This window comes from Perna viridis, chromosome 7, assembly GCF_037379345.1.
Source record: "Perna viridis isolate PV_CMFRI_1.1 ecotype Kerala chromosome 7, ASM3737934v1, whole genome shotgun sequence".
In the NCBI taxonomy this organism is placed as follows: domain Eukaryota; kingdom Metazoa; phylum Mollusca; class Bivalvia; order Mytilida; family Mytilidae; genus Perna; species Perna viridis.
In genome coordinates, this window is record NC_142451.1 from 21,184,153 (window position 1) to 21,205,955 (window position 21,803).

Sequence of the window (21,803 nt, forward strand, 5' to 3'; positions counted from 1 at the left end):
CCTCAGTACCACTACTTTACTCTTCCAGATCTATTTGGTACATATGCCCCCGCAGTCACTATCAAATATTTAATAACAGCAAATATGTGCAACAAGTGAGACATATCCCATGTAAACTTTATACAACATATTGTACATACAAAATCCAATGTGTGAAAAGCATAACACTACCACAATGGGTGAGTTATATGTTTAACCTGAAGTGTTAAATTTGAAAAAAAAATGCATGTCAGCATGGAGTTGCTAACAGATAGGATCTGTGATATTGGGAGCTAGTATTGTAACTTTTTATCTGGTCATCTGTTAAAGTTACCAAATTTTAAAATTTACCTTTATGATATTATTTCAGCCTGTAATACAACAAACCGATGGGGTGCTAACTGTGCTGAGGCCTGTGATTGTGGTATAGGGAGTGAGTACTGTGACACCCTGACTGGATGTGTTTGTAAACCTGGCTACAATGGGACGTATTGTACTGTGGACATAGATGAATGTCTTAACTCACCATGTATTAACAATCAGACATGTGCCAACACAGGTGGTTCATACACATGTACATGTTCACAGGGATATGAGATACAGAATGATATCTGTGTTGGTAAGTATTGAATTAATATTATTCTGACTTATCATACCCCCACTTTAAAAATAGGTGGTATATAGTGATCATTCTGTTCATTCCTCTGTTTCCAGTTCTGATCTGCACCTCCTCTCAAACTACTGAATGGAATTTGATGAAACTTTAACACATTCTATATCATAAGGTGCCATTGTGCACCTCCGATTTTGCTTTTCCATCCAATTGATTTTCGATATTTTCTAGATGGTTTTTAGGGAGTGGAGTTGTTAGGTTTTAAAAGCTCAGTAGAGCTTGTATTGTAATATTTTACATGTACTGATTTTAAATAAAGCTTTTGAACTTTGAACTTTCTGATTTCATGGTAATTTTGTGTAGGTTAATGATTAAAATTGCATATTTTTAAATGTAGTCTTTTCTAAGAATTGATCAATTAAAAGTTAAGACAAAAAAATTGATTTTACAGAAATACCAAAAAATAACAAATAAAAGAAAACAAACAAAGAGTAAACAAACATTGAATAAAAAAAATAAGGAGAAAATTCTTTTGACGCAGTGCACCATATTTATTACCTTAGATAAAGATGAGTGCACTAAAAGTACTGATACCTGTGACCAGAGATGTGTCAACAAAGTGGGGGGTTATCTATGTACATGTGAGGATGGCTTTGTACTCAATGGTACTGATACATGTTTAAGTAAGTCTGAATTCCTTAAGTATTAATTAGATAGAAGGACACTATATACAGAACTAATTGAATATTTATGTTTGTATTTAAATGAGGGTTTTTGACTCTCTTTTTCTGACTGACAACAAATATTGACATTGTTGTCCATTATAATAATGTGGTAGGGTCTTTTTCAAAGAGCAATCAAGGGAACCAAGGTTATAGCGGTAATCAAAAGAATGTAATCCAGGGACAAAGACCAGACATGGAATACAGACATACACAACAAAGAACATAAAGTAACTAAAATCATACATACAAAGTAACAAAAGTAAAGACCAGACATGGAAAACAGACATACACAACAAAGAACATAAAGTAACTAAAATCATACATACAAAGTAACAAAAGTAAATGAGCAACATGGACTCCACTAAAAACTGGGAGCATGGATCAGATGAACCGGTAGGTTAAGTGTCCTCTGCTTTTCTAGAAACACATGTATATTGTTTTCTGTTGATGCATTATGATTTTATCTGATTTAAAGAATTTAGATATGCTAAAGAAGAAACCTGGCTTTTCTTTTTTAATAGTCATTTCTCAAACCTGATTTTCTTCTACTTTAAAGCAAAATACAGCTTTTTCAGATCTGGATTTTAATGTTATAATTCTTTTTTTAATGTATATTTACTTCCGATTTTCCCAATTTCCACTTTGTTTTGTTGACCTGGTAAAATTAGGTCTGATTTCTATCAAATTAAAAAAAAAAAAAAAAGACTTGGTCATGATCAGTTATTTTATTCCCAAAAATGTTCTGGTCTTTGAAAAAAAAGATATTATAAACTTACAATAAAAATGTTAAAGATAGAGCTTTCTAAAGGTTTTTAATAGAACAAATTTGAAATTATTGAAGATAAGTTATGAACATTTTAGGTTGCTACTTGGACATTAGAATATTTGAATTATGATTATTTAGATATTGACGAGTGTAGTTTGTTGAACAATGACTGTGAGCAAGAGTGTACTGACACCAGAGGGAGCTTCTACTGTAGCTGTAGAGATGGTTTTGTATTAAACTCCGACCAGTCATCGTGCAGCAAAGGTTAGCCATTGATATTTCATATCATACCATTCTGTATACAAAGTAAATTTATATCATTGGTGTTACTACCATGAAAGGTATATTTATATCATTGGTGTTACTACCATGAAAGTTATATTTATATCATTGGTGTTACTACCATGAAAGTTATATTTAATGTAATAAGTAAGTTTCATATTATTGAATCCCCCCTTTAATTTCTATTATTATCTGTCTATCTTTCATATTTAACTTCCTTTAGTTCTTCATTTGTTATGAGTTGATTATATCAGTTATGTGACATTGAAAAAGGCATTGATAATTGAGAAATGGCATATCATATGCTTTAGGGAGGCTGTCGAAAATTCTTAAAATTGAAATTCAGTGTATTTCATATATTTAAGGCATGTTCAATCTTTTAAAAATTACTTATGCTTTAATGGAAAACTATGAATGTACTGCCAACAATTGTTTTCTTTTACTCATCAGTGATGCCAACTTAATCTATTTATAACTTTTTATCTATTTTAGCTGATAATCCATGTGCAGGGCAAAATATCAACTGTGGCTATGGATGTGAAATGATAAACAATGTCCCACAGTGCTTCTGTGCACAGAATAATGATCTCAGTTCAGAAGACAATCAAACTTGTCTTAGTAAGTACATAGAAAAGGATTTTTGACTTTGAAGCAGAATTTCATTTTTTCTTAGAATTTATTGTAAGGGTCCTTTTTTATCATAAGTTATTTAGGCAAAAAAAAAACAATACTCTTGTTTTCTGCTACTGGAAAGAAAAAAAGGATACGTAGGTGAGGGAATTATTGTAATTTTCAAAAACATTTAACTTTGAGTAAATGGAGACACAATCAAGACTTTAAGAGAGCTTGAGTCAAAATGGCCACAAAATGTTTAGGGCATGCACAAAAAACTAGGGTAGGTAGGGTGGCAGGAAACAGATATATTATTTTGTTTGCCCTCACTTCATACTCTAGTTATTTTATTTGCCTTGTAAAATCATGTCAGAGATTGTAAACCATAAGCAAATAAAACATAAAACAAAACATAAAATCTAATTCTACAACTATGTAAGTTTTCTGCTTAACACATAGATGGCAAAGGAAAAAAACCTGAAATAATACTTCCAAGAATTAACGCATTTCAAACCCAATAAAATTTTAACTAAAAAAATAAATTGGTAACCTGCCAATAAAGATATCCTTGTCATCTCTACCGAACTTATTTGGAGGCATTGTTTTTTTTCACAGTATATAAACTGACTTATCAATATACATGTAATTTCAGTTGTATATAACTCAGTAGATGTGACTTTAACAACAGACTATCCTTATAACAGTAATCTATCTGTAGAGACTTCAGATCTATTCAAACATTCCAGGGTTGATATAGCACCTTCAGTAAGTAGCCAGGGTTGTTATAGCGCCAGTGAGTAGTAAGGTTTGATATTTCACAGGTTGGATGTATCACCTTCAGTAAGTAGCCAGGTTTGATATTTCACAGGGTAGATATATTACCTTCAGTAAGTAGCTTGAGTTGATATATCATAGGGTGGATGTATCACTTTCAGTAAGTAGCCAGGATTGATATATCAGCTTCAGTTAGTAGCTAGGGTGTATATATCACGTTCAGTAAGTAGCCAGGGTTGATATATCACAGGGTGGATATATCGCCTTCAGTAAATAGTCAGAAAATGAATTATGATAATATGCAGAAACCATCAAGTTAGAAAAAAAATTAAAGCTCTTTAACAATAAATTAAAATGGTATTGTTAAGTTGGTAATTAATGCCGTTCACATAAGGGTGCAGCAGTTGTATTTAGACCCATACACAGAGGTTAGTTAAAAAAAATTAATTATCTTTCAGTTTTAAGTAAAAGGAAAATTTTCCTGCAATTTATTAATGATCATTTCATATGTGTATATCATTTTATTTCAATTATATTTTAGACATACTTAGAAAAATGGCAATACACAGTGATGATAAAAGAAGTTCACTTGATTAGAAGCATGATCTATTAAATAGCTCGAACATGTGCTTAATAGACTTGTGAAACATTATGTGTATATTTTAATGATATACACAGTATAATGTAATTACTCTTAATTACACACACACACCATCATTAACCTCATCTTTAATGATGAGATGGATATTGTATGTTCATTTAGACTTAGTGAATTTGATATTTTATTTTACAGCTACACAGTGCCTATAAGAGTGTAACAGACTTCCTTTCATTAACCATCCATAAATTCAGGTAAACTAATGAAACGATTCTTTCTTTGTAAACAATATGGTCATATATTAAAATACACCACTTTTTGCTCCTTTTTATCATACTTTTTAATGCTAGAATTGACCAAAGTAAAGGTCAAATTTTAGGCCAGTTATTTTAACAGAACTCAATAGGGCTCAAAATTGAATTTACAGTACAAGTTAAGATTTCTAAAACCATTTTGATGTCCATTCAGGCAAAGTTTTAGGTTCTTTCTTAAACAGTTGTATTGAAGATTCAGGTTATGATAATAGTCTGTAAGATTCCCCTGAACTTGTGTATCTTTCCTTGTCCATGAAAATTTGTAAGATTTCTTTTTTTTTTGTAGGTCATGGGCCTCTGACCATCTCTCATTCAAATCCCGGATGAAAATATCATAATGCATGTATTTATGGATTGACAAGTACAATATCCAGTATTATTCGTTTTACTGTGAAAGTACTATTGTTTGTGAGGTACCAATTTTTTTTTTGGTTTTCGTTGGTAGGCCAAACCACAAAATTTCATTCCCAGTGAAAAGGAGAATACCATTGATGTGTATACTGGTGATCTACTGAAAACTTCAAAACCACAAATTCAAGAATCTGTGAACTTTTGTTTCTTCCCTAGTCCATGAAAATTGATATCCACAAATTAAAGTGCTTTAACATTTTATGTTACTTATATGTTACTGTTTAGTCTTTCAACAATTAAAAATTTTGAATATATGTCTTTTTAGTTCTGGTAGTACTCAAATACAGTTCACCATTGTCCTAAATAATAACCTTACTGAGAGCACTATAAAGGAAATAGCCAACATGACGAACAACATCAAGCAGATTGTGGCTTTAGAGATACCATATAATGTTATTGACAAAAAATCTTTCCTTAGCTATCAAAATATTCAATTAAGTAAGTATAAGAATATCCTTTTGCATGGATTGAAGAAATAGAATTTCTGTGCTTTACAATTTTTTTACTCTATTTAAAACTTAATGGAAAATACGTAGAATGAAAAAATAGTCTGATAAAAACAATGCTCAATTTTTGTTCTTCATGTTTGAGCATGCTGCTTTGCCAACTAACAGAAAGCATTTCTCTTCAACATGTAAATTTATAATCATTTCTTTTCTTAATTTGATGCCATTTTTCATGTTATTAATTTCAGTACCATTGACCTGTGCATTATGTGATGGTACTTGTGTATTACTCTCCGATGCTAGCTATGAATGTAGACCTCCACTGGGTAAGTCTATTAAAACATATAAATTCACTAACTGACAATGATATGAAATGTATAATATATGAAATTATCATCTTTATTTTTTTAACATTTTTATATCAACCAATTTTTTTCGTACAATGTTCTTAACTGTTAGAATACTGGTGAGTTAAGTTTTGATCTTAATAGTATTCACAAATTAGGAGAAATGAACCTTATTTTTCCATCTGGTAATTTTTTTCTCCATTGTATGCCAGCGCTTAGATATGCATTCGGGCTGTGATGTGAAATTCTGGAGATAGTTTTTCCTCGTTTTTACATTTGTTAAATTTTCTACAGATTTCAAGGGAGATACTGATTCTCCTTAAGTCTATTTTTGATTTTAACATTTCTCCTTACTCGATGATAAACAAGTTTATAAGCATGCTTCTGAGGCTGGCATGTTGATTTTTTTATTTTACCATTTTGGAGAAATAATTTAAATCACTAATCACTGAAGAAGAATCTATTTGTAAATTGTGTATACATGTTTTTACTTGATCATCTTTTTTTAGTTATTTCTCCAAAATTATTGTTATTTTTTTTCTTCCATTTCAGCTCAAGTTGAGAACCAGTCATTGTTTATTAGAATCACACTTAAGAAGAATTTCCAAAGTTATTATACCAATAAACTTCATTCAGATTACATAGCTTTTGAAGATAATGTGGAAAAAGCTGTAAGTTTATTTCATCAATACAAAGTTAAAGCTTGAATTTTCAATCAACTAACTCTGTAACTCAATATCAGTTTATTTTGCAGTCACATTGTTATCTGTTTTCATCCCTTATCGAAACAACAATATGCATTGTTTCTTGTCTGTGTGTCTGTTCTCCCATTAAGTAATTATCAATTGCACATAAAAGGCATTTAGGAATAGAATAAGTAAACAGTCAGTTGTAGGTCTTTAGAATGTTAGTAGTATCTTATGTCTTGAAATTAGTCTTTAAGTTCTCAGACAGGTATTGACACCTTGTGTTGTCAAACGATACATTGTATCTATTAAAAAGAAAACTTCTTTTTAATGCATAATATAATTTGCTTTTTTTTGCAGTTTAAAGACCTAATTAGTGGTATAGAAGGCATAGAACATGTGAATGTCACAGATTTTAGGTTCGTATTAATTAGACATCATATTCTTCTGTTCAAAATACAAATTCTTCTTTTTAAAATCTGGAATTAGCTTTTCTGTTTCTGTGTGTTACCATGTGTTTATGAATTTTGCCAATTTAGACTTTTTTGATTGCTTCATAAATTCATATCAATGTTTTTAAAGTAGATAATACTTTTTTTTCTAGTAGATAAATTTTCCTAGTTTTTCACAAAGATGACTTTGAATGAACATGCTTTAATTTTAATGTAAAAAATATTGGTCACCGAACTTGAGAGATAATAGAGCCTTAATAGAGACTATTTTTACAACATCTTATATGGAATCTGTAGAATTCACTATTTAGAAAACTTATAAAAAAACTGGTACATAAAATTTCTTATAAATTTAAAGAACAATTAACTGACATTATTTCAAAAAGAAAAGTGGGGGTCAAAAAATACTTTTTCCATTACCTTTCTAATTAGAACCTTTACAATTATCTCCCCTTTGAAAGAATTTTCCTGCCATTTATGTCCCCTTGAAGATGGCTCTTCACAATTATTGTTTGTAATTGTACCATAATTTTTTTTATGTTAAAACTCTTAAAATAGATTAAACCTACTATTTCTACATCACCTTAAATACTATAATTAAATTTGAAAATATATATGTCTGTATGATTTTGCAAGATGACAGAAAAGAATGCCCCATGTAACCTTAAGTCCAGGCCCCAGCGCCTCAAAATTTGAAAAAAAATACTTAAGTCTGAGAAAATTCTTTACTGTTTGTGACATTATCAATTTCAAGGACTGACTGGAGTTACCATCAAAGGTAAAAATATTCTCAGATTTGTGTACTTTAGAGTTTTTGTGCTGGCACTGATCTGTGAAAAAATCAGGCATGTTCTGTAGTTACAGTTATTTTTTTATATTTTTACTAATTTTTCTTACAATGCACAGCCTATTGAATTTTTAATAGTTTGTTTTACAAAACAACGATAGATGATATAAGACAGTTTCCCAATGAAAGTGATAGATGATGTAAGGCAGTTTCCCAATGAAAATGTTGTTTTGAAATTTCTTATATTTATTGTTGTTGATACTGCTAAGTCATTTTGTCAGCGATTTATTCTTGCCAATTTTGTGAGCAAGATAAAAAAACTTAATAATCAGTACATTATATGATATTATATATCAATGTTAGAGTGTAAGACACAATATCTGCTATCCTAAAAAATTAGTTTATAATAGTCTTTCTTATTGATACACATTTTTTTCCAGAAATCACACTGAAGGTGTGGAAACTAGTTTAGTGGTGATATTTAACACTGAAGCCAATAAAACCTCACAATATGATAGTGTACTAAGTATACTTGTTACCAAAGAACAGGAGGATAGGGCCTGTGTAGTTATAGAAGGTACCTGTACAACAATTTATGGCAGTATCTTCCTTGGCAATACTTCTACAGCATTAGGTATGTTTAAAATGTCTACATTAGTTTTGACTGCAAATTACACTCTATGGATTGTGAATCTTTCTATAGTACTTATGTTAAAATCACAAAATTCAGGATTGCATTAATACATTCAAAAATATTATATTTGTCTTAAGTAGCGTGGACAGGTCTGGCTGTTTCACGAGTATCTGTGAAATTCATCTCAAGTAATATTATATTAGACAAGCTTTGGTATCAATGATGGCATGAATTGAAAACTATGTATTCACCAGTGCAATGTTAAGTGAATAACATGTCAAAGTCTGTGTCTCATGCCATATCAACCTTTGATGGGTAATATAGGTCAAGGTCTGATTCTGCATGTGATACTGGGTGTTCCAAGTAGGGTGTGATATATGGAATGCAATAAAGGGTCCCTTATAATTTAACAGCTAGTAAATTCAATTGTTCCGGAATGTTCAGTGAGTCCTGAGTGCTCAGGTAGTGAATTCAGTGAGTCGTGAATGTTAGGTAGTGAATTCAGTGAGTTCTGAGTGTTTAGGTAGTGAATTCAGTGAGTCCCAAATGTTCAGGTAGTGAATTCAGTGAGTCCTGAGTGTTCAGGTAATGAATTCAGTGAGTCCTGAATGTACAGATAGTGAATTCAGTGAGTCCTGAATATACAGTTCCTAAAATCAGTGATTGCTGTATATTTGAATTACAGAAAAATGTCCTTTTCCCTTAAATGGAGACAAGAGGCTTAAAAACAACTTAGAATTTAAACCTTTTGGAATGAACTTAATTCTTCTTTCCCTTTTCAAGAGCCTGTGATACGCAGTACCTGTACATCTGGTCAGGACTGTACTAAGAACAACCAAACGCCCAGATACCAATTTGTGTAAGTAACTATTAAACAATCAGGTTTTTAAGCAGGCTCTTATATTATAGTGATTCAGTTAATTTGCACAAGAAAATGTTAACAACTTATCACAGCTAGTACCTATCTGTTTCCATAGTATGTCCTTTGTCCATGTTTTCTGTTCCACTCCCATTTTACATCTATCACAAACTAAAAAGTATAAGACTAAGGTTCCTCTGTGGAAAACTCAAACCCACGTAGACATTATTTTTACATTTGCACAGTTTGTTGTTAATAATGGTTGGAATACTTTCATGATATCAAAGTTTTAACCACAAATTTTTTGCTGAAGTGATTATTGATGTAGGGTTTACTATAAATTGTTCCAGCAGTTGATTTTAGTCTATGTATTAAACACTTTGATTTTATGTTTTATGGTTCTTCACTATTCATATCTTCTTATTTGATTTAAAATTCCAGAGCTAAACCTACAACAGAACAAACTCCAGTTACTGGTGAGTTGTCTGAATTTCACCTTGTGAAGTAGAAAAAAAATCCAAATACAGTAAATTTGAATGATATGTTTGAAGATATTAAGGACAATTACTTGCAAGCTATAGGACTTATACAACTCATCTCCCAATAAAGAGTTGATCCAACCCTTGTGCAGACATAAGAGAGCAATATTTCTTCTCTTCCTAATCAAATTAAAAGATATTCTTTTGAGAACATGAGGGACATAGAAATAAATTCTGTTTCATACACATACTTCTGTGGAAACATGGAATGAGATATCTAATCCATTAAAATGTGCATTGTGAATATAGAGAGAATCTATCCATTCTGATGTCTTGGTTCACTTCCTATTGAGAGACTACCACTTCTGTACAACTTCTTATTTGTTGTAAAAAGGGTGTTCTCTCAAGAGTGGGACTTTTGTATCTGAAAATAATTTTAATTTGACTTTTTTTCAGGTAACGGAACATCTAACATGATTGTAGGCCTAGGGATAGGTTTACCAATGGCGATCATAACATTGATCCTCCTAATACTCTATAGACGTCAGCGTAGTATTCCGTCTGAGACTGTCTCCATTACTCAAGGGAGATCTGAAACTGATGAGTAAGTCTATGGACGATTTATATTCTCAGTATTTTGATATGATATACATCCACTGGTCATATGATCACATAAGTAATAATCTTTGTAAGAATCATGCAAATTCTGTAATAAAATTAAATACTATTAAACTATTAATGGTCACAACAAATTCTGAATATGCTGTTTAATGAACATATGTATTACAAAATCATAAGTAAAATTAATTTTTTTTCTACACTATGATACTCTACTTGCTTTCTCCCTGATACCAAATTTCATCCTCAATTTAATACATTGTTTTTCAGATGGAACATGCTAGGTGCCTTTGGTAGACATGACCCTGCCTTGAGTGGTAGAGGCAGTGCCTTTGGTTCACAGCTATGGAAACCGTGGAGAATGAATTCTGATAAGTACCGTAGAGAACCAGATGAACCATTCCAAGCCTACGTTGGACCAGCACAATTAGAAGACTTTACATTCATGGGAACTCAATCTAGTGGCAGATATCTCCAAGGTTCATTTTAAAAATTATATTTCACACTAATTTTGGTTTAATTCCCTCCATATTTCAAGCTTTTACTTTAGTAAAGTAGTCATTCAGAACTGTTATTCTTTTATTGATACTACAATTACGACATTATTAGGAATGGATTTTTTTAAGTAGTTTTAAGTCGTATTGAGTTTGAATAGAAACTTCTGAGTACAATTATTTCAGTAGTAAATTCTGAACTTACAAAAGGATTTTTTTAAAAACACAATTGAGTTATTCCCCTTCTCATATTACTTTAATACAAAATTTTCCCATGAATTACAAATTCGTATTCTAAAATATTTGCATTAAATCACAGATATTTAATAAAATAATTTTTTTCCAGATAATACGAGGATGGAGGATGAACCTGTAGAACCACCGAGAAGGTCTAATTGGGACTTCATGTTTGGTTTCCTAGATCCTAGAGAAGAGGTAAAAAAAACTAAATTGAAAGTATAGTAAATAGGCCATTGAAGGTCAAGGATCAAGTTTCATTTTAAAATCTCGTGATGAATCTTTCCTCAAATGCTTCTGCAACTGCTGTTTTGTCCAGTGAGATTGCTTGGAGTTGAAGACTTGTGGAAAAACTTCAGGCTTTATTAAACCCCACACAATAAATTGAATATATTGAAAACCGATTAGGAGGCCCTTTGTAGCTTGTCTATTTTCGATGTTCAGATTGCAATAACATTTCGAATTTTGAGAAACCAGAGAAGTGTATGGTTTTGTTATCATGCAGGGACTAAACTTTTCTTAAGTGTGTACATGAGGGTGTGTGGGGTAAATATGGTTGAATAATACCATTTTTTATTTACCTTATTTATGAAATCTTGCAGTATTCCAAATTTTAAAATACGTAAAACACTGAGGCTTCCTTCCTTGCATTGGATATGGTAGAACCTCTCGGTGATGGATTTGACTTTCTCTTTCGATAGTTTTGGTTATGAGTACTTCTCGTATACAACTAATATTTTGATGATGATCTTCCTACATATTTGATTTTAATGCTGCTGATGAGAGGTTACTCCTTGAAACTTTTGTATAGCACATCGAAATTTACAATATATAAAATGGTATTTTTTGTATTTAATTGTTTTTTTGTTAACTCTTATGGAGTGATAATAATGTAATTTTCAAATTTTTTTCCCTGCATTTTTCAGAACTCATATATTTACTTTTATATTTCTTTATCTTAAAATGTTACAAAATAGAGTAATTAAGTAATTTTTTTTCCAGTTCAAGATTCCGAGACCACAAGTTGAAAACAACCAGTAGATATATATATATATATATAGACCTAAAGATGTAAGTTGATATATTATATTAGAAGTATGGTTCTCATCATACAGTGGTACTGTTACTTTTTTATTCATTTAAATCAATGCTTTTTCTGTTTTTGAAGTTAATATATTAAAAAAAAGATAATCATTGTTTATGTGGTTCTATGAACTATATTTTGTACATATAAAAACCAATCTTTCTTAGATGTTACGGTTTCTACAGGAATACAATTGAGGGACAACATTTACATGTTTATAATCTGTATTTCTCATCGGACTATATGGATAATTTGCACTCAACTCTTTGTAGATGGGTAACCAGATCTTGCTGAAATTTTGTAGGATGTTTAGACATTATACATACTTGACCATGCCATTTTGATTTAAAAATTATTTTTTTGACTGAGTATTTGGGACTGAGATGCTTGCATAGATTTCATAATTTGCTGACATTAGAAAATAACAGTTGCTATGATTTTCTTTTTCAGGGAGACAAGAGACATTCCCATGTATAGTATCAAGTTTCATTGGAATACGTCTTCCAAAATTAAGTGTTCATGTGCTTATTGACACTAACTAATGGAATATTTGGTGCTTATTTTTGCGTGTATCTTGGATTTACTCATTCCTAGGATTTTACATAAGTGTTCAAATTTGTTATTTGTTATTTTTTTTGTTATCAATTTAGAGGATATATCACATGTTGTCACTTGTTATGTTTTGAAATTATTAGTTCACAAGGAATATGAGGTGGATATTATTTGTTGCATTGTTGAAAAGGATATGTTCTTGTGCATATTAGAGGATAAAGATTAGTCGTAGAAGTTTAGTATTTAACTTGTAGATTATACATCATATGTGAAGATCAGTTTGTGGAATTTACAAATTTTATCTATGGAATTAAGTGAATACTCATCATTAGGATTCAATCTAGTTGTCAATTTTCATGTAACAAAGGATTACTGTGAAAGTACTTTAATTCATGGATACCACTTTTCGTGGATTGGGGAGAAACACTAATTCTTGGATTCTTGAATTCGTGGTTTAGAGGTTTTCAGTATACAGTTCAGTGGAAATCTCCGTTTCGTTGGGAACTAAAGTTCGTGGTTTGGCCTACCTACGAAAACCACGAAAATTGGTGTCCCATGAACAATAATACTTTCACAGTATTTGAATATATACCAGTGAATGTGAATCAAATATCAAAATAAAATGAGAAGTATATTATGTAATGGATCTATCTTACAATGACACTGTTTATGGACAATGTCAGTTGATTTACCATTTGTGTGACAATTGATTCCATTATTTAGCTAATACTACTGGATTATGGAAATACATTTGTTATTTATATACTCTTAAGAACATGATACACACCTTCCCAAATGCACTCTTAACCATGAAAAAGCATTCAATTATTCTGTACATCTGAATGCATTTCATCATACTGAGAAACAAAATTCATACTTAGCAGAGGAACACTTCTTAAGGTGCCCATTTATGTAAGTTCAACACATATCAAACTTCTGTCACATCTTTTCCATCATTTAAGCTTGTGTGCAAAACACCTCTGTAAGTTTCATGGAATTTTAGTACATGGGGGGAACTCGACAGGCACGCCTACATCCTAAATCTTAGTGTCGGGGGTGGGGGGTGCAGATGCTACAACTGAATGTTAACAATTGAAAGACTGTAAGGAAGTAAAGATAACCTAGGGAGCCCAGCAGGGTAATAACAAAAGCATTTGTGCAATCTGAATTGGGGATTATAATTCCAGAAGAATGGAATTGAAAATGCTGAAAACTTTTAAATACATAAATTATGAACAAGTAGCCCCATAATAAGTGACATGACAATTCCAATATTTTCTCCATTGAAAACATGCTTATATCATAAATCATATACTGATAACCAGCAAACAATACATGAATATAGTAACACATAACCAGGTGATGTAGGGGATTGGGGGAGGGGGGTCACTGAAATTTGTTTGGGGTCCAACTGCCTCAGCCTAAAAAATTCCATGACATCATGCATAGGTCATGTGACTTGTGCATTTCATCTAAAAATAATTGTGAAGTTAGGGGAACCCTGGAATGGGAGAACAAACGTATATAAACCTACATTAAAATGTTTATTAAATATATACATATATATATCTACGCTACTTTTGGGATTTACACCATGTTATCAAATTTAAGGTCATACATCTGTATTCTTTATCACCTATTGGATTTAATTATAACTTTCATATACATATATCACACTATTGTTGTTTTATGAATATTATATTATAACGATCATGTAAGCGATCAGGTTTTGACCCAGAGTAAAATGTTTTGGTTTAGGTTACTGTAGCCTTTGACGTGCTACGGTGTTTCTCCCTTGTAATGCACACCTTTTGGTGGGAGATGATTGATAATGATATTGAATTATTAAAAGTGGTTTTAATGTGACAAAAGAAAACTTATATTAAATCTGTGTATTAAAACTTTTGAAGTGTCATAGAGTCTTTTTCTTTACCACACCCAAATGTATCTTTTTATAAGAACAAAAAAATAGTATGACTTGACAAATATATTCAGGACAAAATTGTGAAATTCTAATTTTTTAACCCTTCAGGAATGTCATGATACCCTGTATTACTGTGTACAATAACATTGTTGATAAAGTATGGTGTACATTTAACACTGTTTGTTGTTTACTTCATCTGACTCGTACTACATGTTTCACTAGACTGAAGTGGTACATTATACCAATATCTTATTTTTGTCTTTGCTTATCTTTGGTCTGCTTTGGTATACGGAAGACAAAATACGTGATACATGTATATATCTATTGGCTGTGTTTTTTTGTTTTTTTTGTTTTTTTTGCAGGAATTAAATTTCGTAGTTTGCTTTTATTGAATGAAGACTTTTTTTTAAGGAATATTCTATTTGATACATATACCCCAGAAAAACCTTGCATCTACAATGGAAAGCCACACCAAATCATTTTACTTTAGGTCATGAAATATAATCTGTGATAACATAATAATTTTTTTATTTAATTGCTGAATGTGAAAGGAGGTTATTGATTTGTATCATTTACATTTGCATGGATATGTGAAGGCTTCAATATACAAACGGCATGCAAGGTTATATACTTCATCTTTACAAATATTATGTACTTGTATTTTGTTAACGTAGAACTTATTATATGTAAATTGAAACCTATTGACCATGGATTATATGGTCTGTTCAAGTCAGACTATTTCATCTATACTTATTACACGTTTGCATGTACATGTAAATCACAGGTCCTTTTACATTTACATCTGTCCGTCATGTTCTTACAAAAAGTTATGAAATAAATTTAGTAAGTTGAAATATTTTTGTTGACATTTTTAACGTGAATTCATGTATGGTTGTGAATTATATGTTATGTTATTAATAATTGATATTTTCATAATCATTGTATTTAGTGTTTTTATGTACAGGACCATTTGCCTTGAGACTTTCTGGCCATATGGACATGATAAATACATGTACATGTACTTTAAAGAGGAATTGCTGATGAAGGTATCTTTGCATATGTCATGAATGTAGACATACCTGTACATATGTACAAAAATGGTAGATGCAGAGAATTTTTCTGGTGCCATCTGCAGTTTCATTAAGACTGTATTGGGTACAAATCACTTCCTTTTTGAGATTTAAAACATCATTGAATGTGAACATCAAGACAGATTTTTTGTACTTGTATGTATTAAATATTTTATTGGAATTTTCATATTATACAGTACATGTAGATGTACACTATATCTGTAGCTTTTGCCTGACATTTGAAATGAATAGTGGTACATCAATCCTGTGAACTGTATAATGTGCTTACATGTACATATGGTTGGCAAGTGTTATTCTAAGATGTAGACTTTTTATTTGCTTGAATGTTATTACTGTAGAGGGTTGTGTAATGCTGCTCATATTATTCCAGATGGTCAACTTATACACTGAAACATCTAATTTCTCTGTCATGGGAAATAGTGTGCAACTTCATTTTATTATAAAATGTAAGATGAATTCCACTGATAATGCACTGGAGCTTGAATCATTTTGATATTTAACATGACATTATATGCATTTTCTGATGCTGAAGGATGGTCTTTACTAAGTCATGCTTAGATTTAATGACAAAAATGCCATCCGTTTGAGATATACAGACATGTAAATATTATTTTTCATGTATACATATGTCAAGTTCGTATCATGCTTAAATAATTCATATTCCTAAATTGAATTGTGGATTTAAAACATAAAGTTTAGGTTTAAGAGAACAAGAATGATCAGCAATGCTCATTTTTTGGGGGTAGTTTTTTGTTACTTGAGATTTTTATATTAATAACTGTTGAGGTCCATTGTATACATATATACATGTACTTTAGAATATTTATATGTTCTCTATTACATGTACATTTTTATTATTTTTTTAAGGAGATCTATCATGATTGATTATTTAGGCAGCTATTACATGTACATGTAGGTTGTTTGCACGTATTTATTGAGTTGGTTGTATGGTAAATTTTAAACTTTAGATCTTTGGCACCAGATTTATTGTACAATTTGTTTGAACAACATTTAGAAAAGTGAATTTTTGTTTTCTTGTGGAAAAAGCACGTCCATGACAAATTGATTTGAAATGTGAATTATCTTTTGGTTTAGTTTTTTTACTCTGTTTTGTCTTACATGGCAAGTTATATTTATACATACATGTATTGTGTGGAAATAGTGCCAAAAATAAAGATATACATGTACATTATATATCAGTTGTGCACATATGTTACTTTATAAGAAATTAATTTTTAGTTTTTGCTATAATTAAAAGTTTAGTATCACTGCTAAGGTTAATGAAAATTGACTAGATAAGTTTGACATTTAAAATCAAAAGGCCCAATGTCATAATGAAATATTTGCTGGATGCAAAAATAGATTATATGATGATTAATTAATGGTTCTGGCATGTAATGACTCACACAATCCTAGTTTTCTTGTCAATGTAATTTAAATTTCTTTTCACTTACCGGGTGTTCAACTCCAATAATCAATCAATCAATCAATCCTTTTCACTTACAGTGTAGTTATATTTATCTTGCTACATGTCATGCTAGAAGCATATTTTTATGTTTTGATATAGGTCTTTCTGCATAGAAAAAAGCTGTTCATAAAATGATTATTTTTGTTTTGGTTATAGTAGAAATTTTATTTCTACAACTGTTGGATGTTCTAATTGGATACAATTTGCCCTGCTTTAAATTTCGGAATTTGAAAAATTCCCTCATTTAATGATGAAGTGCTAGGATTTTTTTCATTATTAAAAGGTATGTGCTAGTTTTGAGCAATATTGAAATTTGTTCATTATATCTTTCATGTTCGCTTAAGACAAATCATAAATGGACAGAAACAAACAAGAAAAGAAGTATGTTAACATGGTCAGTGGTATATTTAGAAAAAAAATAGTGCTGAAATTTTTGCAGAACTATTTTCAATCCTAGGTTAACAAAATTATATTCTTTGTAATACTTTGTGTATTAATTACATGAATATGTACAGAATGTACATGTTGAAAAAGTGGGTATTTCATGATATCAAAGAGCTTTTTTTAGTTTATCAATTATTTAATATTATACATTTTATATGGGTTAAGTTATATATTTATATTTATCACATATCAAAATTTGATCTGTTTAATTTGGTTGTTCAATATTTATGCACAATTTACATTATAGATATATGGTTTGATTTTTATTACATATTACATGTATATTTAAAAATACCATTTATAAGTCTAAATGATAATTATATTTGAAAAGAATAAACCAAATTTTCTTAATTCCCTAAGTGTTGTTGCATATCCTAATAGTTTGTGCTAATACATGTACAACTGTACATGTGTATTACATGTGTATTTCAGATATGATCATCAAGATAAAGTCAACACTGTAACAGGAAAATATACAATTATATATTGAGGGTTCTAATTTAATACTATGATTGTGACCCAGTCAGCTCAGTACCATGAAGGATTATAACAAAATTACCAAACTGATAAAATCTAGGCAATAGTTAAGAGGAAAGTCTGTATTACAGATGGCAATATAAAGAGAAAAATGGAAAGTTAGAAACCATCGCAATATTCCTGACATTCATGGCAGGTCAGGTTTAAGGCACCCATTGAGCAACCTTCACTGGTTTATGAAGGGCATACGTGTTCAAACAAGGTAATCAGTATTAACTGGTATGGAAGAATGTTACAATTTGTAGAATTATTGTAGTGAAACAAACTCGTCTTTCATATTACAAACATTCCCTGTCAACATGATATCTTTCTGGTGTCTAACAAATATATTTTTGTGTACAGAATGTACACTACCATCAATCTACATTTTAATTTCTCCATTCTTCACAATTTTTTCAATATTTTCTGTAACTGTGACCAACCAGTCTTCAAAGTATAAACTGAGATAAAATTGCATCATTTCAATATATCACCTGACCTCACCTATCCTCTTCATCCCCGGTGGGACATAAGGCCATAACAAGATCCCGCCATTTGTCTCTGTCCTGGGCCAGGTGTTGAGCTTCGCCAAGGCTGTAACCAAGTTCTTCTAGCTCTGCCAGCACTGTTCTCCTCCAGGTGGTGCGAGGTCCGCCCAGTTTCCTCTTCTTAGGTGGTGTCCATGGTAGGGCAATTTTTGGCAGGCGGTCATTTAGCATTGTGAACACGTGGCCTAGCCATCTGAAGCATCTCTTTTTTAGGTCTGTTGCAATGGAATGGCATTTACACATTCTTAAGAGGTCTTCGTTTGTTATCTTCTCTGGCCAAAATATACCCTGGATTCTTCTTAGGCATTTGTTTTGGAAAACTTCCAATTTCTGTAAGTCCCTCTGAATGATGCGCCAACATTCTGACCCATACAAAAGCACTGGCGTGAGATTACTGTTGAATGTGCGTAAAAAAAAAATCAATATATACTTCTGAATTATTTTTTTTTCAAAAATTCATTAAAGATATTTTATCATGTTAGCAGAGAAATTAAATTACATGTACTAGCATATTTTTTTTCAAAAGGTGGCACCATTGTGTTGGGTGGTGACACTATGAGTCTACTCACACCACCACCACCATATCCACTGTGAAGAATGGAGAAATTAAAATAAATTTTGACAATAGTACAAGTCTGATATCTTTCTGATGCATAACAAACGTTTTAATGGTACAAAATGTACTTCTCAAACAAGCATTCGGAGACAGAAGGGTCTTTCAACAAATTATAATAAATTAATTTGAGATAAATACTGTAATCTGATTGGTTAAAATAATTTTGTTATATCTCAATGGATAAAAAAATGGTGACACGCCCCAATTCAGTTAAATTCAGAGCTACTTTTCTCATGTTTAAAGATAAAATATTTTATTATTGCCAATTCTTAAATAAAAAATCCAAGAGCGTAATATTGCATCTACAGATAAAACAAGTTTGTGTACAAGGAAATCTGCAAAATAATCTGCACTTAAAAAAAGGTCTAAAACAGAAAGTGGTTTACATACATTATACATATACAAAACAGAATTAAAAAAATGAATCACGGAAACTTCATTTTACCATTGTTTGGTACGGGCTGGCCATTTATGTCGCATTATTTTACCCCGAGCGACAGTACATGTACATTTTTTAAATGGCCAGCTCCTGGTAAAACAATATTGATACATTGGAGTATCCGTGCTTTATTTCGATTCTAGTAGGACTAGTTTCTTTACATTGTTGAAGAGATATAGTCTATGACTTTGGTCATATGTTTATCAATTGTTTACCGTGCTGTGATCGAAAGAGCTTCGAAGTAGGTTGTATTTGAATATTGATATTAAACACATATGTATATATAATATTTACAAAAGATGTTGCCAATTCAAATCCAGAAGCAACTTGATGTTCTGGGACAAAGCTTTTGTTCTAAAAATATACTATACAAAATCTGGAAAAAAGTACATTTGGGTTTCATATTGATCTTATATAATTCTATCATAATTTAAGTTGAAGATGTACCTTATTTAAGATAGTACTTCTGGCTGCAGTGTGTGGACAAAGTGTGTTGAAACATCTAAACCAAACTCTTTTGGACTATAATTTTGTTCGGTGTAACCAGGTTCAAATTACATTTAAGTTGATACAAAGGGGCTTAAAAAGTATCTGGTTAAGACAGTTTAAAAAAATATTCAGGATTAGGTTTCGGCAGGTTTCACTGTATTTGATCAATTACAGATTTTTGCATACATTTTATAATCCTATTTCGCAACAAATGCATATTTTTAACCATTGACTAGTAATTGAATATCATTAATGACTATAACATTGTAGTGTAAGCTGGAACATGAGGGAATGTGGACCCCAACTATTTCCATCTTAAAACAAAAACCAGATATCATATGAACTTTCTCCCATTTTTGTTATGAAAATAAAGGTGTAAATAAAGCTTTCCGAAGACCTGTCACTGTTCTAAAATAGTAAATTCTGAAAACATTACTTATCTTGGTCTATCGAGAAAAATGAACTGTTTTACAAATGTACCCATGAAACTTTTCAACTAACCATGCTCTGCAACCTAAGAACAATTTTTTAGTCTTAAAAATTCTTGACCGCCCAGCTCAAGCATTGCAGAATGGAGTAAATGAGCAATAACGTTATTTTACCAAAGCATGCCAGAACACATCTTAAAAAAGCTGAATGTTTTAAAACTATTTCATTTCTGCACTTACTTAATGTCTTGTCATTCATAAAAGGTAAAGAGTACCCATTAATGTGATGCGCATATTTTTCATATCTTTTGGTAATGATATGTAATATGAATAAAGCCTTAGAGGTGACATTACAAGGTCAACTATTGATGCCGTGATTTTTAAAACATATATGAAACTGCTGATGGAATAACTGTTTTAATACAAATGTTGAATACTAAGAACGGATAAAGTGTCGAAGCGTGGGCATATGTTTGATCAATATCTATACCAGACATGCAATCATTGTCATTATAAGCAAATACAACCATATGAATAGTTAAATATCTAGATTAGATGCATTGCACAGATTACGAGAAGAATTAGAATCAAAAATATTAAAAATATCATTATACTTAAGTACAACACAACCGAAGTATTTAATAAACGAGTACAATGTATACCATCGGTATATTTAGGAAAAAACCTAATATTTCTATATGATTATCCTAATTAAAAGGAGAAAAACTATATCTGACTTTTATAAAAAGTGCATGTCTTTTTCATCGAACGAGTACTCATAATTAAAACGAAATCTATGGAACACCTAAACTGTCTGATGAGATACACATTTGTTTATGCGTTGTGAATTTTATATTACTTGCTGTGGTTTTATAATTACATGTGATCATTTTGTATTTACGTTATGTAGGAAAATCTTTACATTATGTCGTTTTGTCTTTACGTTCTGCCATTTCGTCTTTACGTTCTGTCATTTCGTCTTTACGTCATGTAATTTTGTCTCTACGTTCTGTCGTGTTATGATTACGTTATGTCAACATATATTTACGTTGTGTGGATTTATCTTTACGTGCAGTGGTTTTCTTATAACG

General features: G+C 30.9%; 1 protein-coding gene across 1 annotated transcript in view; it reads left to right on the plus strand.

The window, feature by feature from the left end:
• Positions 1-14,664, plus strand: part of LOC148611766 (uncharacterized) — a 36,499-nt gene extending 21,835 nt beyond the window's left edge. The window contains exons 15-32 of the mRNA XM_088592632.1: positions 350-598; positions 1,156-1,275; positions 2,222-2,347; positions 2,858-2,983; positions 3,630-3,742; positions 4,545-4,603; positions 5,340-5,512; positions 5,769-5,846; positions 6,420-6,538; positions 6,914-6,972; positions 8,233-8,426; positions 9,210-9,285; positions 9,727-9,761; positions 10,221-10,368; positions 10,653-10,861; positions 11,223-11,311; positions 12,116-12,184; positions 12,648-14,664. Of these exons, the coding sequence (XP_088448758.1) occupies positions 350-598; positions 1,156-1,275; positions 2,222-2,347; positions 2,858-2,983; positions 3,630-3,742; positions 4,545-4,603; positions 5,340-5,512; positions 5,769-5,846; positions 6,420-6,538; positions 6,914-6,972; positions 8,233-8,426; positions 9,210-9,285; positions 9,727-9,761; positions 10,221-10,368; positions 10,653-10,861; positions 11,223-11,311; positions 12,116-12,154 (2,012 nt within the window). The 3' untranslated portion in view covers positions 12,155-12,184; positions 12,648-14,664. The remainder of the gene's footprint in view (positions 1-349; positions 599-1,155; positions 1,276-2,221; positions 2,348-2,857; positions 2,984-3,629; positions 3,743-4,544; positions 4,604-5,339; positions 5,513-5,768; positions 5,847-6,419; positions 6,539-6,913; positions 6,973-8,232; positions 8,427-9,209; positions 9,286-9,726; positions 9,762-10,220; positions 10,369-10,652; positions 10,862-11,222; positions 11,312-12,115; positions 12,185-12,647) is intronic.
• The last annotated feature ends 7,139 nt before the right edge of the window (positions 14,665-21,803 follow it).